Source organism: Corvus kubaryi, unplaced genomic scaffold (genome assembly GCF_017639235.1).
Source record: "Corvus kubaryi isolate FWS band 111438036 unplaced genomic scaffold, C.kubaryi_AGA036_p1.0 37385, whole genome shotgun sequence".
Lineage (NCBI taxonomy): Eukaryota > Metazoa > Chordata > Aves > Passeriformes > Corvidae > Corvus > Corvus kubaryi.
In genome coordinates this window covers 14,930,571-14,947,230 of record NW_024581127.1, presented here as the reverse complement: position 1 = coordinate 14,947,230, position 16,660 = coordinate 14,930,571, and the positions used below count along the sequence as shown (strand labels likewise).

Below are 16,660 nucleotides of genomic sequence, written 5' to 3'. Positions count from 1 at the left end.
GAAGAAATTGTACTTAGGTTGCTTATCCATGCTGCTTTTCCATCTGAAATAAGAGCTGATAATCTACCAGAGTTTCACAGAAATGCACAACATATAAAAATAATACTATTTACACACTGCCTTCTGGGCCTGTATGAAGAATGAGGACACGTGTGGGTAGTCACCCACACAAGACAGTAAACTGTTTATACAAGTTTCATACAGCTGTGTCCTGCCACTCCCAAGCAATTATGAGAATACACTCCTACACTTCGACTTCAGACAGAAATTTCAATTCATACCCATCAAAATGAATGCAAAATTGGCCATGTTATATGGAACAGAGATTAAATGTCAGTATGTTGAAAGGAAGTGATTAGAGCTGAACAACCTGCATTACCACTATAAACTTTGAAATGTTGGGCTTTTGCTGGCTTTTGTGTTTTGGAGTTTGGTGGCAAGGGAGCAGGCAAGAGGAAAAAAGTCGTTTTAAAAACAAGGGTATTAGAAAGGCAAGTCACTTATTTTAGTCTTTTTCCTAAGTGGTTAAAAGAACTATGCAGCAGTTCCACAACCCTTTTTTTATATGTACACCTGGGAAGAATACTGAATCCTGTTACTTTCCTCACTGTTACCCTGATGTGGTTTAGACCAGATGTTTAAATGTTACAGTATGTACATTTTCTTCTCTTCTTCCAAGGCAAAAGCAAAATAAGAGGAATATTTGACTTCACTCCACAAGAGACCTATTTAATAGTTTGGCGGTTATGTAAGTAAAGGTAGCTTGGCTAAGTCAATGTTGACGACATACAGAACGACATGATCCTAATGAGTTGGAAAATATTGGCTCTCATGAGATTCAACCAGATGCTACTGCGCTGAGAAAGCTACTGTATTATTGAATTTCATTTTTATGAGGTAAAATTTATTATTCAACCATTAAGGTATCCCACATGAAATCTTGCATAAAATAGTTTTACAGTTACTTTCTGGAAAATAGATTTTATTTTAACTTTAAGACATCATTTACATGAGGGATTCAATGCCTATTTGATCACCTTCAGTAGAGAAATGTAAGGTCTGCAAGCAATTTTCCCAAAAATACCAGATTAATGGAACCGAACTGTCAACAAAATAATGAACTACCTGAACAGGACAAGGAAAAAGTGGTAGCAAGTTCCAGTTTTCCAGAGTAAACTAAAGCCATCTGTGACTGTGTATGTATTTTCTTGGCAGGATGAAATGGTTAGAAACTGAGTGCTTCAGGTACTTACTAACAAATAATGGAAAAAATACACAGTAAAATTACTCTATAGGATTAATCATGCTCAACCTTTGAAAGATCTTACCTGGTGCCCTTTTCCCAATATTTTGGCAATTTTTACACTTACTTTTTGTTTTAAAAATTGTATAATAAAAATTGTAATAATATTAATATCTATACATGCAATAATGTAGAAAGCATGTTGTATTTCAAATTCATATTTGTTTCCACATTTACACTGATTGAAATGCAAAATCAGGATGTTTCACAAGCATAAGAACTAACATTATTTAGCTGACATGTAACATGCTGTTGTGCTTGTATACCAAAAGGCTTATAAAATTAAATCAAAACATAGATTTCCGAAGAGTTACATGTGGCTTGAAGACTGCTTTTGTGCTATTTTTTTATTTTAGATGTAATGCATTAAAAAGTTAGTAATGCTTTTTCTTGAACCATGAAAAAGAGCAAAAAGCTGTTTGCAGCTGTTTTACTTTCTGTTTGTTATGCTGCATTTTGTCACTTGTATTCCCATCTATTTTAAGTTTGCTATTCTTTGTGTTCTTGCACAACTATTTCAGGCAGTATCCATCAATCTTGAATGAATAGGTTTTATCATTCAAGTACAAGCAGTAAGTTTAATTGTTTATTTTTTTTTTAAACTATCTTGCCTTCTAAGAACCCTAAAAAGAACTTTTTGCAAGTAGAAATTTAAATATATGGATTACAAAAGGTGCAATTGCAATGAAGGGAGTTAAGTGCTTTCAGAAACTCCATGAAATTCCATATAACTTACGATTAAAAACCTGCTCTTAGCAGAATTAAATCGTCTCAAGCTAAGACAGACATAATATTTAAACATGTTTATAAAAAATTTCTAGTGTAAAAATCATACATCTTTCTTGACATACTCATTTTGTCTGTCCTCCACAAGTTCTGAGCTCAATCAATCACAGTACTGTACACATCTTTTACTGGAAGTTTTAAGATAAGAGACCTTACTAATATGTATGACAAATACAAATTTTAGGTAGTACAGTCACTTCATTTTTACATTCTGTCAGAAACCAAACACACACAACTTGCTTTTGAGACTTCAAATTTCATTATTTTTTTTAGACAGCTTGCCTTTGGGCAAGTTAATTAAAAGATAAATTCTCAGATAATCTAATGAAGACAGCAATCTAGTAACAAACTAGGGAATATTTGACCAAAGTGTCTTTCTCCTAGAAGGAAAAGGTTTCTGAAGAGCAAAAGAAAGAAAGTAGATGGGGGACAGAAGAGTGTTAATCTTCAAGCAATCTTCCCTTTCTGGTATTCCATTAATCTATTACCAAGAAGAATTTGTAGAGGATAGAGCTCAGAGAGGTTGTTTTGAATCCCTAGACCAACTTCAGCTTCAATTACCTTTGAAAGAAGTTTTGGAGCAAGATAACATTTCTGCTCTAGGTGAAAATTTAGGACAGAACCCCAGATACCAGCAATAAACTCTGTTCATATGTTTGTGGAAGCACACGGTGCAGAGCTCCCTTTTTAAACTAGATCCATAGAAGGTCTTTCAGCTGTTACCTAGCAAACAGGTCCCCAAAGGGGCCTTTGTACCTTGTGAGCCTCTCCACAGCAGATGAAAGAAAGGGCCAATAGTCATGTGTTCCTCTCTGAGGTTTCCTCCACTCCTGCTACTCATGTGTCTGTACTTGTCTTCCTATTAATTTTTGGGTTTTTTAACTTTTACTGCTTCTCTACTTTAACTCTTTCTACTTTTCTACTTTAACTCTTTCTACCTGCTTCTTCTTGTTTTATCTTTCTCTGCAGCTCTCTTCCCTTTTTATTAGGTGACCCTCTTTCTCCTGTTTTTCTTTCTTTTCATTTTTTCTTTTTTCCCTTAATTTATCTGTTCCTCTCCTATAGAGCATCCTAGCCCATATCGTAAGCCTATATTGTAAGTTTCAGTGATAAAGTTTTAAAACTGGAAGAGATGGCTGTGTTGGAAAAAGCATACAACTATGCTTTTAACATAATTCCTGCTAAAAAAAAATCTTTGCTGAGAGGTTACAAAGGTTTTGGTATCACTTTTGAGTTCAAGTAGTATTGAACTGATGTGTTAAGGAAGCCCAACACTCTCAACAGCACCTGACACAAAGCCCCAACAAAGACATAAAGAGCTCAGCAACAAGTGTTTCAGTCCAATAATACTCTTCAATCACACACAAAAAGTGGCAATACAGTCACACGCAGCTGAGAAAGTAGTAGGCTATATAAACAAATGGCAAACACATTTGAGACTAGCTATGTGGAAGGAGCTACCCAGAGAAGAAAAAATTCAAGTCTCAGTATATTTCAAATTTGGTAGAATAGATCTGGGTGGGTAGCTAATAACTAGCCCATTTCTATAAGAAGACACATTTCATCCACAGGTTATAAAACAAGCATGATGTTGCACTGAGTATCAAGAACGCATAAAATCCTGTGATCCTGCCTGTAGCAGGCAGATTTGCTGGAAGCCTTGGGATAACGACAGACCACTAAAAATAGAAGGTAAATTACATAAGCCCTTTTTTCTTTTTCCTTTTTGTCAGAGTAATTTCATGTGTAGGGAGAGCTTTTTTATTTATTTTTAACAGGGGAAAAAATCTGGATAGAGACATAGCTGTTTGCCCTGCTATAGTTCTAACTAGTTAGAAATATGGTTTTTAGAAGTTTGAAAATGTAAACACAGAAGAACATTTGTGCCACTGTATTAACGAAACACATAGCTTATAATTCTCTGTAACAGCAGAATGTAAGCAATAAATTTCAAGAAAAAGATTCCCTGAAAAATTGATAAAGTGAAGGAAAGGGAATCTTTGAGCATATTGTTGATTTTTCCTGCAAGAACACTACAATTTAATATAAACATAATCAGAAAAAGAAAAGGAAGGCAAGAGCAATAAAAAAGTGTTTATACTTCCATTATTTATACTAAATTAATCAAAGAAGCAATCAATCCACAACACCATGAGGATGGAAAGCTATTTTCTTGAATTATTACTTCTGTGCATAGCCAAAAACAAGTTGTGCTCAGAGGGAAAACACAATACCATCAGAAAAAGGCAATATTTTCCTTGAGATTTTAGGTTACACAAGTAAATCTCACCTGTTCACCCACAAAGATTCTCAGAGACACAAGGGCACGAGGAGGAGCCCAAATACCTTATCAAGCTACTGCCAGGCCCAGCACACAAGCCACATAAGGCCACTCTGTGTAAGCCCAAAGGAGCACCAGGGCATGCAGTGGCAGGCAAGAACTCAAAACAAGGACTCCCAAGAAACATTCATCAGCTTTTGTTTTATGTTGGAGAAACTAAATTGAATGTAAGTAAAAGTGTTTAACAGATGTGCTGTGTTTTCTGCCAAGTTCCTTATTGACTGCATTATCCTCATATTTACTTTGTAAAAAAAAAAAAAAAGGAAAAAAGAAAGAAAAATTACAAAAGAAAAGCTGAAATTTCAACTTCCCTGTGCAAATATAGTCAAGTGTTTTTTTCCAGATGCTTACATGCATACACATTACTGTTAAAGTATGTGGAAGCTGACCCTAATTACAAGGATGACTTTCAACAGGGCATGATACTGTATTTTACACAACAGTATTCCAACAAAAGTTTGTAGGCCTACAGAATCAACCCAAAAATTAGGACAAAGGGATTGACAGCAATTTTTGTTCAATCATTTCATAGCCTTGAATGCAAAGCTGCCTTCAGTCTAGTTAATGCCAAGCACAACTACAGAAGTGTAAAATTTACCCGGTGAAACATTAAGCCATGAACAAGAGAAGATCAAAACGAGTGCATTATATTGTTCATTTACTTTATTTGAAGTACTTAAAATGTGTGCTCCAGATTTCTATTCTGCGAAGATACTGTTAGCAGAGCTGTTTCACAGTCCATTGAACTGACAGACTGAAACACGTTAAATAATAGAATAGGTTCGTTTGAAATCGTGCAAACCCTAAGTGCATCTGAAGTGATCAAACAACTGTATTTTCAGATTTCTCCATGGTGTGGATTGTAAACCTGCTACCTTCACAAGTACCAGGACTTGAAAATAAAATGTCACAATCCCACTCTTAGGTGACCCACACAGACTGAAGGAATGAAGACAAAAGTGACTTTTATGAAAAATGGAAATCCTAGGCACTTTAAACAGTAATTCCAAGGGTTACACAAAAATACAGCAGTTCTTTTGCAACATTAGATCAACACAGATTTAACTTCAATAAACAGGAGAAGTGAAAAATAGAATGTAAAGGGTCAAGAAAAGCAGGGCTGAAATACTTCCAGTGGTCTAATCCACCACTCCGCTTCAAATCACAATTTTCTACACCTAAATCATTCTCCTAACACATTCTCCAAGATTGGCAATGCTGTATATTCCAAAGTATCTGTTATTCTTGTTATGGGTTTATTCACAACAAATAAAAATAATAGCTCTAAATTATTCTAGCCTGCATAAAAATCTTAAAAAAAAAAAAAAAATTCTGGATGACCTTTATGTACTTGAAAACTCTGGTTTCCTCTGTAAACCAGTCAAAATCCTTAATTTATTCCCAAAATCTATGGGTGTTTCACAAAAAGATGACAGATAACAAGTTTCATTATTTATGTAATCATCACCAACACTTACATATCTTCAGCAATTTCATAACAGTTAAGTAACATTTATTTATGAAATAATGAGAAACATCTGCAGCCCTTCTAAAGAATTCAATGTATGCCATTGATTAATAAAGCCCTTAATAATCCAGTTTCACCTTTAAATGATCCTGAAGTAATAACATTGTACCATATAAGGTAGCAAAAGTGGATGTTTCGGATGAGGGAAGCATGGAAAAATGATCCTGTATGAGAAAATTAAATGCATCCAGAAATTGGTGCCAAGGAGTGAGGCTGGGTGGCTTAGCTTACATCCTGGATTTTAAATATAAGCTATAAATACCCATATACACACAAAAAAACATTCTGTCTGTTAGCCACTATAAGTAAAAACCTGGATTTAAAGGATATAGTTGTATGCATGCTCACTAGCAGTGCTCTGTATCACAATAAATATTTAACCAGAAGCATCATATATTTACCTGAAGTTTGGAAAACCTCATTCAGTAAAGCTTCATTTACCACCACTGAACTGACATTCCCAACAGGATGACACCAGCTCTGATAAATAGTTTGAAGCAGAAGGGTTTGAGCTCTAGTTGCTTGAACTGTCAAATTAGGGAGCTCAAAAATGCATTCTGTTAGTGGGACATGAGCTCGCTTGGTCCTGTTTAAAATAATAAAAGAAAAAAAGGAAAATCATTACTTTGGCACATAAAAATAACCATTTTAAAACTTAGTCACAGAATATCAGAGTACAAGAAGTTAGTTTGTAAGGTTGAAACTGTGTGCCTATTAGATTTCATCTTGTAAGAGCTGATTCAACTGACACTGAAATGAAACCTAAACAGTACTTGTTATATGATTTAACTTTATATCTCCCTCAAGAGCATAACAGAAAAAAATCACATATTTTTATCTAATTATCTCTTGGTTTTAAAATATTCAATAAAAGCAATTCCATGTGCTCCCACCAGAAAGAGCTACTAAAAATTGTGCAGATACTAAAAACACAGAAAACATTTCTTCAAAAATTGAACGTTCCGGGTTTTTTTATTTACAAAGCTTACAGTGCATCACTAAATGACATATCGCTAGTGACCCAAAAAACACATAGACAATATTCATACATCCAAATACAAACAAGTCCACATTCCGTATTTTGCTGACAGAGCTCATTAAGTGATTCTACTATTTTTCAATGCCCTTTATCTTTCAGCTGGGGAGGAGCAACAGGAGGAGACAGGCATTTGGTAGGGCGAAGTAAAGGACATTTGTTTGGGAAATAAATTCCTCTGTGACAATATAATCCACCATTTACATGAATGCTTTACAAAAACTATAGCAACATCAGTAATTTACTTTTTCTTCCTAATATACACACCATTACCTGAAATAAAGCAACAGACTGATTTTCTACATTCAACAAAAACTATAAAGGTTCTTTAGCCATCTCAGTTTGGAGCCTTTTCCTGTAGCATGTTTTCAACATTATCATTCTTGCCCTAATCACCTCCCACTTCATCACTGAAATTTACTTCTTCTGTTATTTAGCATTATTTTCTCTAATGTCCCACATGGCAGGAGGGTTGGAACTAGATGATCTTAAAGGTTGCACCAAACCCTAACCATTCTATGATCCCATGAAATATAATCACTGATGCACATATTAACTAATTCTCATTTTGAGGAATCTCCTCCATTAGAAAATTTTAGGGACATGCTTAAAGCCCCTTAAAAATAAATAGTAGGTTAATGTTCCACTGGAAATGAGAACCTCAAATGAGGCAAAGCTGCTGATGCAGCACACAAAATCCATTGGCCCTGGAAAAAAAGCATGCTTCACCAAAATACTCATGGAATGAAAATGTAAAGACATGCAGATACTCAATGACTCTTCAGATCAGCAAAACCTTCCAAGGAACTCTCAGAAGCAGCCATAATACACCACATCTCCTATCTAAGTCCAAAAGAAAATGCTAGCAGCTGTATGACCTAACATATGTTAGGTAGTACTAGCAGTAGAGACTCTGCAGGAGGCTCTATGAATTCAGAAGCAAGCCATTCGTGATGCTCAAATTCTAAAACCTCCAGCAGCATGAAGTGACACAAAATTCTGGTAACAAGGAGCAGACTTCTTGAACATTCTGCATCTGATTGGGAGAGTGGGCCTTCACCAAGACAACTGTGAAAAGGAAAATACTTCATCACTTCTCAGACCCAGGATCACTATGCTCTAGATGAAGCAGCAGAGTAATAAAATATTCTGCTGCTAACACTTTTGGCCCATAAGCTGCAGATGTGACTTTAGGAAGCATGGTTTGGAAATAAGCATTCTGAACATCTGAAGACATCTTTCAACTACTATGTTGACACAGTGGTACAGCTAAAGATAACATCATCACTTTCAGTTTAGACTTGGACATACAAGCATTCACTCTAAGTCCTAAACAGAGCACCTCCCTTAATTCCTTGTCAATACCAGGAAACAGCAAGGTGAAAACCATTTTCTCTGGACCAAGAGGAATTATTAGGGTTAGATACCTAAGGCGTAAACAAATATCCATGCCTAAGACCGTGGTCTAGAACCTTTTAAGGAAAATTGAAAGAAAACAGCACATGTAGACATAACAGAGATCCATTCATTCCAGTTTTGAGGATTATAAACGAAATGTCTCTGCAGGTCACTGTTTCTGCCCACTGCTTCTAAAGGGACATTACAATATTCCTTAGCTGTGGATGTCTACACCACAGATCAAAGTGTCAGATAAAGCCCATCCACAATAGCCATTGCTCCTCACTATTTTAATATGAAAATAAAAAGAAAAACTGATTCTTACGAAAAAAGATACTCATGAAAGATTCTCAGAAAACAGATGTAAATACAGACGAAGGACAAAGAACAAACAAAAACAGATGTTGTAACCTTCTGTAATAGTAATCAGTACTCTTCAGAATGAGGTTTTCCAACCTCATAAAGCTGGGAATCAGGATTACCTGTCTCAAAAATACTGAGAACCAGGAGGAAACGAGCAACAAGACTGCCTCTGATTTGCAACGCATTTGAAGCTAATGACACAATTATACTCCCAGCTTCAAATGCCATTTGCAGAAAAAAACATGGATGAAGGAAAAACATTTCATGTTTATATGGGAGAACTCAGCCTTGCGTCTGGTAGTAGAAATTTCTTTCATATGAACAAATACCATGCCCCACAACACCCCCACAAAAAGACCGGTCTACTGCTTGAATAAATCTGTCTTTGAAGTTTGAACCTACCTATAGGTACAGCCTTTATTGCTAGAAAAATCAAACCTCATTAGAGGCCTTTGAAGAAGAGACCTTGTATTAAGCCTTGTTTGGTTGGTTTGTTTGGATTTTGTTTGTTTTAACAGGAGTCACGGATATCAAACAGCAAGCTAGAACAAAGAAGTTACATATGCTTGTTTGGGGAACTGTGCATCTCCCACCTGCCTCACCTGCTGACAGACAGGTACAGATCTTTCTGGAGTACATGACCAGACCACATTCCAGGCTCTTTTTCAGCTTCAGCACAGCATGACACCATGACACCAAAAGGGTAGGAAATAGCTGTACAAAACTCCTGAAGCTCTTCCTGTTTCAGTTTGAACATACTGCAAACCTTTCCTGACAATGTTCTTCTCACAAAAAGTACAAATCATAGAAAAGAATGCATCCGAACACATTTGAAATTAGCTGGTGTAAAAAAATCCATCTAAAAAATGCATTTTTTCTAAACATCAGAAAATTACCTATTCTGAAAATTAGAACTACTTTAAGGAGAGATGAAACAAAAGCTGAAAATAATATCAGTATTAAGTCAGGCAAATAGAGACAGACCACCTGGTTTAAAAAAAAAAACCGAAAAAACAAAAACAAAACAAAACAAAAAAAAAAGAAAGAAAGAAACACCCCAACCAAACAACCAACCAACAAAAACCACAACCACAAAACCACACCACTAGAGAAAAACACTTTGACTCAGACACCCAAAAGGAATAAAGAGCCTGGAGCATATTCTGACCATTTCTACCACACAAATGCACAAGAGGACACATGATCACTGTCTTGTGGATACAATTAGAGAAAACATGCATCCCATTTCAGCTCTTCAGATACACAAAAAATGCTCTGTGCAAATCCACACATATGCCTGTAGCCACTCAAAGAACAGCTCTGAGTTCTGTGAAAAGAACAGGTGGAGATTACAGTTCTGCAACATCTTCCGATGTTCATTTCACGTTAGAATTTAAACTTGTTTTCCTAAAATTTCCTAGAGTTTAAAGCCAAGCTCAGTAATTTAGCAATTTAAGAAAAATAAGTGTGCATGAGTAAAGGAGTATAAAAGGCAATTCTGTACTTAGGAAGACCTACTCCTGTGAAACAAAATGGTATACATAATAAATAATTTATTTTAAAGCTTAAGATTAGACAGACGGCATAACCCACTTCTTTTACACAGAACTGAAGTTGGAAAACTAGATATGCATGTTACAAAAACTTTTGCAGGCAAAAAGAAATGTAATGCATAGTGACATCAGAATGCTTCCTGGTTTTTTTTTTTAAGCCAAGTACTGTAATCCTTTATTATTTATCTCATTACAAAAGTGCAGTTACGTTTTTCCTTTCTGGTATTTTTTCCTTTTGTTATCCTTTCACACAACACGTTCTCTATTTCCCCCCTCTTATTTCTGAATACTGTTTTGCAGGATGAAAACTGAGTATTTCGGAACAAAGTGTCTGAATATTTCAAAAGATGTGTGTCCTAATGTAAAATTGGGAAGGAACAAAGGTAGAAAACATTTTTCAGCAAACTTCAGAATGAACATGACTCTGCAATAAGTCCATCTAAACACATTTTTATTAACAAATTAATGTCTTTCAGAGGGAAACTGAAGAGCTGTGACAATCACAGCATATAATACAGCAGTACAGAAGATTTGGCTTTAAAAGTCTGACTATTCTACTAATACACATTACAGCTACTGTACTGACCTATGCTACATTCAAAACTTAAAAGTTTCACATAAAACGGTCCCTTAGGAGTAGTAACAGCATATGAATTTTTTTTAACAATATGCAAATTCTACACATACTGTACTTTAAAAATCCCATAGGAATAAAGACTTCTGGTCCTTTTCAGATAAGTTTGGAGGAACGGGAAGTTGAAAATAAATCCTTTTTTATAGGAAAAAGCATCAAGGCAGGGGAAGCATTGTACCATGTGTGCAGCAAATGTTGCTTAAAGGAAATTTTAACTAGACCCGGCTAATGATGAAACTATAATTATAATTCAGGATTTATTATAATAGTTTTGAAACACAAATAATGCATTTAAAAGATCTTAAAATGTAAGTTTGCCACCAACCTGCACCTGTTAATACGGAAAATACATCATTAATAAGGTACTGAGCTATATTTAACCAAGTTTTATGACCCAAGAGATACATTTAAGTAGTAAGTGAAAATACAAGTACAAATAATTTTTTTCAGTAAACCAAGTCAGATCTGTGGTTCTATACTGTATCATTAAATTTGCATTAAACAACTTCAAATCAAAACTCTTCACCATATTAAAAAAGTTGTGGCACATAGTTTGGGTCTAAAACTACTGCTTAAACTGCATTTTAGAACTGCAACAACAATAGGAATAATTATTTCTCAAGTCTTTATACTCAAGAGTTAAGATGCAGTTCTGAACATATGTTCATTTAACTGAACAGGTTAAAAAACTACCAATTCAAACACTCTTCTCTAGGGGAAAATAAATCCTAATGTAACTAGCAGGATAGGCTACTCATTAAAGCTGAACTTGGACAAGTTCCAGAATAAATTTAAGGAAATATGATCAAGCAAGTCTTGCTGTGTAGTGGCATGGAGTGAAAATGAATCTGTCCTAATTAAATGATTTTTAAATACACTTTGGCTGTACTCAGTTTGCTGACAAACTGTAATACAGACTTGCTGAAATATTTGAATAAATCTGGGATACCATTAAAGAAAATAGTTTTCTTCGCTGTTTTTGAATGAAAACATGAATTGGTCCTTATTATACAGCATGCATAGGCACCCATATAACCAATCCACATAGGTTCACAGGCCTGTTATGAAATATTTTCAGTTTGTAGACTTTAGGAACAGCAACTCATTCTTGTAAAATCAACACCTCTGAGTGATTGAAAGAATATAGCGGCGAACAGCTGGGTCCAGAGGTTTATACAGAGTCCCTAACTGCAAAGCTGGAACCTGCAAAATGCTTGAAAAAATTTGATTTTTGTTATTACTCATATCCTGTACAGTAAAATACTATTAGTTCATTTTTTCCAAAATAACAAAGCCAGTAACCTGCTACTAGAACCTAGCAATTGTGCCTTAGAAAAACCTGAATGTAATTTGAATGCCCAAATAATTTCAGTCAGCATTTGCATACTTTCCCTCTTAGGCAAGCAGAAAGTGTATGCTGGTTTTATAAGACATGAGCAAAGGCTTCATCTACATACCTACAACAAATCTGTATTTCTACTTATTTTGATGTTTCATATCAATTTAAAAAATAAAAGTTTTGATCCTTTTCCTTAACATTTAAGTAACTACTATTATTGCAAAGGAAACAATGTCTAGATACTTAATGACAAATATCAAACCTCTGAAGGGAATATGTAGGAAGGGAAATGGAACTATTATTGTTTGAAATGACAAACTGAAGTTTCTGCTATTCACAAAAAAACCCAAACATATCACATGTCCACATATACTAACACAATTTTCAGCCTTCAGAAAGTGACATAAAATTATTCATGCTAGTGGACCAAGTTAGTTACCACAAAAAAAAAACCCCCAAACAATTAAACTTGCTTTAGAACACTTCATTCCAAAAATGTCTCCAAGACTGATGTCTTCAAAACTTCTGCTCCTCTATAGACTTCACTAAAGGATGCCTGGTATCTTACATCATCTCTTACATGGAGAATTTTCAGGAGCTGCAGCTGCCTTGGCCTCTTATTTGTAGGAAACACTGTAAATCATACAATTTATTACAAGGGAGAAAACAACGAACTTAAAGGTTCACCAATTTTTTTTTTTTTTCAGTAAAGCAAAACATTAACTTGGTATTGCTGAAAATTTTACATATGGGATTAGAAGAGAAGAATTGTATCATTTTAAAACAGACTTCTGTATAGATTTTTTTAATACCAGTTCTGAAATATAAATTGTCAGTGATGAAAAAACTTCTGCAAAGTGTTCAGTCATATGCAAACTTCAATAAAATCTCCACAGATTTCCTTGAAACAATTGTGAAAACAAAACAATATAGGCAGAGTACAAACTTTTAATATGGCTTAGAAAATGAACAGAGGCTATCCATTCTCAATTCTCAGTACAGTGTGTGTTTTAATGGAACAATAAAATTCAGCTTTATACAGTGAAGCAAAAATGAATGCATATTGCAAGAAAAAAAATCATAATATCAAAATATATGTGAAAGGAAGAAACCTTGAAAAAAAAAATCTCTTTTAATGGAAGAATGCACAACTCTGGACATGTTAGAAGCTCTAAATGTGGGTTGTTTTTAAAATCATTTAATTGATTTTGTCCCACCTGGACATTAAAGTTATGACCATTAGATTTAAAATTATGATTGCTACATGCAAATAATAATACTGTGAAGCAGCAAGAAGTGAGAAACAGTGACCTGTATTGTAACCTGCTATGAGACATCATGAGAAGAAAGTGTGCAAGAAAAAAACAAACACCTGGAATGTGAAGGTAAGAAAGTTCTAATTTCCCCCAACATGATTTGAGCTGTACTAAGCATCAGATGAGTCTTTTTACCCATGGATTAAAAGTTTCAGAAAGCAGGCAAGAAAGCAGTCTGTGATCACTTCTAGCTAGGTCATTGCCTATGTGCCTCAAAATGCAACAGATCTGAGCTAAAAATCTGTTGACACCAACAAGGGATTGGGGGTTTTCAGTCTTATTTTTGGACACATGACAAACTAAGGTGGCTGCTGAAATTGCACTACAGGAACATGTTAAACCTGCAGCTGCATTAGAGAAACATATTTAGGATGTTTAGATCAAATTCAGCTTACTGACTCATCAATGGGACAGATGCTAGGGATCTGAACTGCCATCACATTGCAAGTGGATGTCAGTGACTAATTGCTATTTCTTTCTTTGCAAAAAACTCTTTTTCTAAGCACTAGTTAACACATGTGTCCAGAAATAATCATTAAAGTGATACAAGCAATCTATAAAAGAATAAAATTACAAGTTCCCTGCTCCGAGGAGATAACAAGCAGACCTCAGTCTTCTTTATGTACTTAAGTTGTTCAATGTGTGTAAACCATATATATTATGCATAGTTACATCTTTAGAGAACTGCATCTTCAGAACTCCACAAGGCGTGGGGTGGAGATCTGAAAAAAAAAGGGATAAGAAACTTTCCCCATGGAATGCCCTCAATGAGAATTCAGGACTTTTTTAATAACTTACACTTTAAACATCCAGTCTTTCTTGACTTCTCCAAGGAGGCCTAACTTTTTTACTTGGATCTAGGAATCCTCCTGTTGTTGATGGTGGGTATTAGTGAGAACAAGGGAAGGGATATAACATTTAGCTCCATTATGTTCCACAAGATCCAAATATAAAGACCATGAGAAAAATCAGTATTGATTACAGTGGCCAATAATCAAAATGTATTACAGGCAAAAAAAAGCCAGAATCAAGTCTGGAAAGAAGCAGGGACTTTCAATAGGGAATTACTGACTTAATAAAGACAGTACAAAGGGAATCAATCATGAAAAGCAGAGAACTTTTACACCTACGTTTTAATTGTGCCTTGTATCTTTTGATTAAAAAGAGATCCTACATGAAAAAGCAGCAATGCCAAACTAAATGCTATCCATCATCATTTATCTTGTAGGTAAATGTTAGTTGCAGGTGGGGGACAAGAAGGAAACAGCTGAAACTTGCTGATGCTGTAACTAAACAGCTGCAGATGACCAAAATCACCAGAGGTGACCAGGTAAAAGTCGCCAGTGGCCATAAACCTCCAAACCACAAAGATCTGTGTTAATTAAAACAAAGCAAGCATTACTCTTTTTTATAGCTTTTATAAATCCAGTACCATTGCTTTGGATACTACAGTGTATCCAATCTCAGGAGCCACTGGGGTGGTTCCTTCCCACAGTGCAGCCTGCTTTACTGCCTAGGGAAGTAACCCCATCCTCTCCCTTTCCCTCTCCGCCTACCCCCTTCACACAATCCCAGAAGGAGCAGAAACAGCCATTAAATCAATCCTCTAAATCTGCCACACAGAACCATTTGGTTGCCATTAGGAGGTAAAACAGGGAGCCAGAAGGACTCAAACGTGCTGGTGCTCAGTGAAGAAAACTGCACTGACAAACCCAGTTCAAAGGTCTTCTTGGGAACTAACACAGTTTCAAATTCCTTGCTAAAGATTTAAGAGCTGAACACAACCCCAACTTCAAGTAAACACTAACAACTGATCTCAGAAAAAAAAAATTCTCCAAAAAGCTAAGTGGGTTATGATTTGGGGGCTTCTGTGAATTTCTTCTACTAAAAAGTTTTGCATGCTGTTTGTTTTCTTTCATAAATAGAAAAAGTATTTTGGTGGAAAAAAAGGACACATTTACAATGAGAGGAAAAAAGGTTACTTGAAATTCTGGCAAATTTTTTATAGCTAGTCAGAGCAGTAAGAAGGTGCATGTCTGCATTAGTGAAACAAAATTATTGGAACAAAATTATTACCCTAAATGGAGATGTCACAAACAAAATACACAAGACTAAAAGAAACAAAGCTGTACTTCTGTATCTGAATTCTGTCAAATCCAGAAAGGTAAATCACAATGGCTGGGGTTGGCAGAGAGATCCTTTAAATCCAACCACACTGTTAAACAAAAGGACTTGACTCTGTGGCTTACAGTACCTCAAAAGCCAATTCCACTATCCTTTAAGAGAGAAGTTACAGCACCAAAAAGATGTTGCTGGAAACAGGGAAACATGTTCTGTTTTTTTGATTACCAGAAAAGCCTTTAATATAACAAAGAATGGATCAAGGGTGTCTTCAACAGCAAGGACATGAATGGACAAGGTGTACTAATGGTTCACATGTACGCACTGCCTAACTGCAGAAAGAGTATAAAGACTTTAAAATTATTATTTTGTGGCCTCATTAAGTACCAACCTCAAAAGAATTTTAACGGCTATCAAAAGCTATTTAAAGCAAAACATCAATCTCAGTAAATGCATAATACTTTATACTTCAAAGAGTACAATTATTGTTAAATCCGAATTTACCATCTTTAAGTACTGACTCCAGCATTACTTTACACCATTCATTCCTCAAAAATAATACAACCTTTGAAGCAGATTCTGTGGACATAGTTTTCCTGTGTTCAGTTTTGGTTTATTCACTGTGTCTCATAACATCTATTTAATTAATTAAAAACTCCACAAGCCCTAGTGAGTCTTCAAGACCATCAAAATCATCACATACACACATAATGAAGAAAAGATACTGTCAGTAAAACACATTGAAAAGATATATTCTTGTATTATATCCATGCACAGCCACATCCAACATGTATGCAAAATCAAAGTTATACAAGTACTTTGAGAGCAACAGACTAAGTCAGTGACATTACAGAAATCCCACTTATATTTGCTCATTTGAAATACAAAAGTCAGATTCTTAATTCTGTCATTCTCCATGGATATTTCTTTATTATCAAATAA

The 16,660-nt window shown here is 35.2% G+C and overlaps 1 protein-coding gene across 7 annotated transcripts in view; it reads right to left on the bottom strand.

Annotated features, from left to right (window-relative positions):
- Nucleotides 1-16,660, bottom strand: part of VPS13B (vacuolar protein sorting 13 homolog B) — a 437,572-nt gene that overhangs the window by 332,381 nt on the left and 88,531 nt on the right. For 6 of the 7 annotated variants that reach the window (XM_042036377.1, XM_042036379.1, XM_042036375.1 and 3 more), the window contains exon 17: nt 6,360-6,544. In XM_042036377.1, the coding sequence (XP_041892311.1) occupies nt 6,360-6,544 (185 nt within the window). Of the gene's footprint in view, nt 1-6,359; nt 6,545-10,802; nt 12,915-16,660 lie in introns of those variants that run through there. The other variant, XM_042036381.1, reaches the window with a different exon arrangement.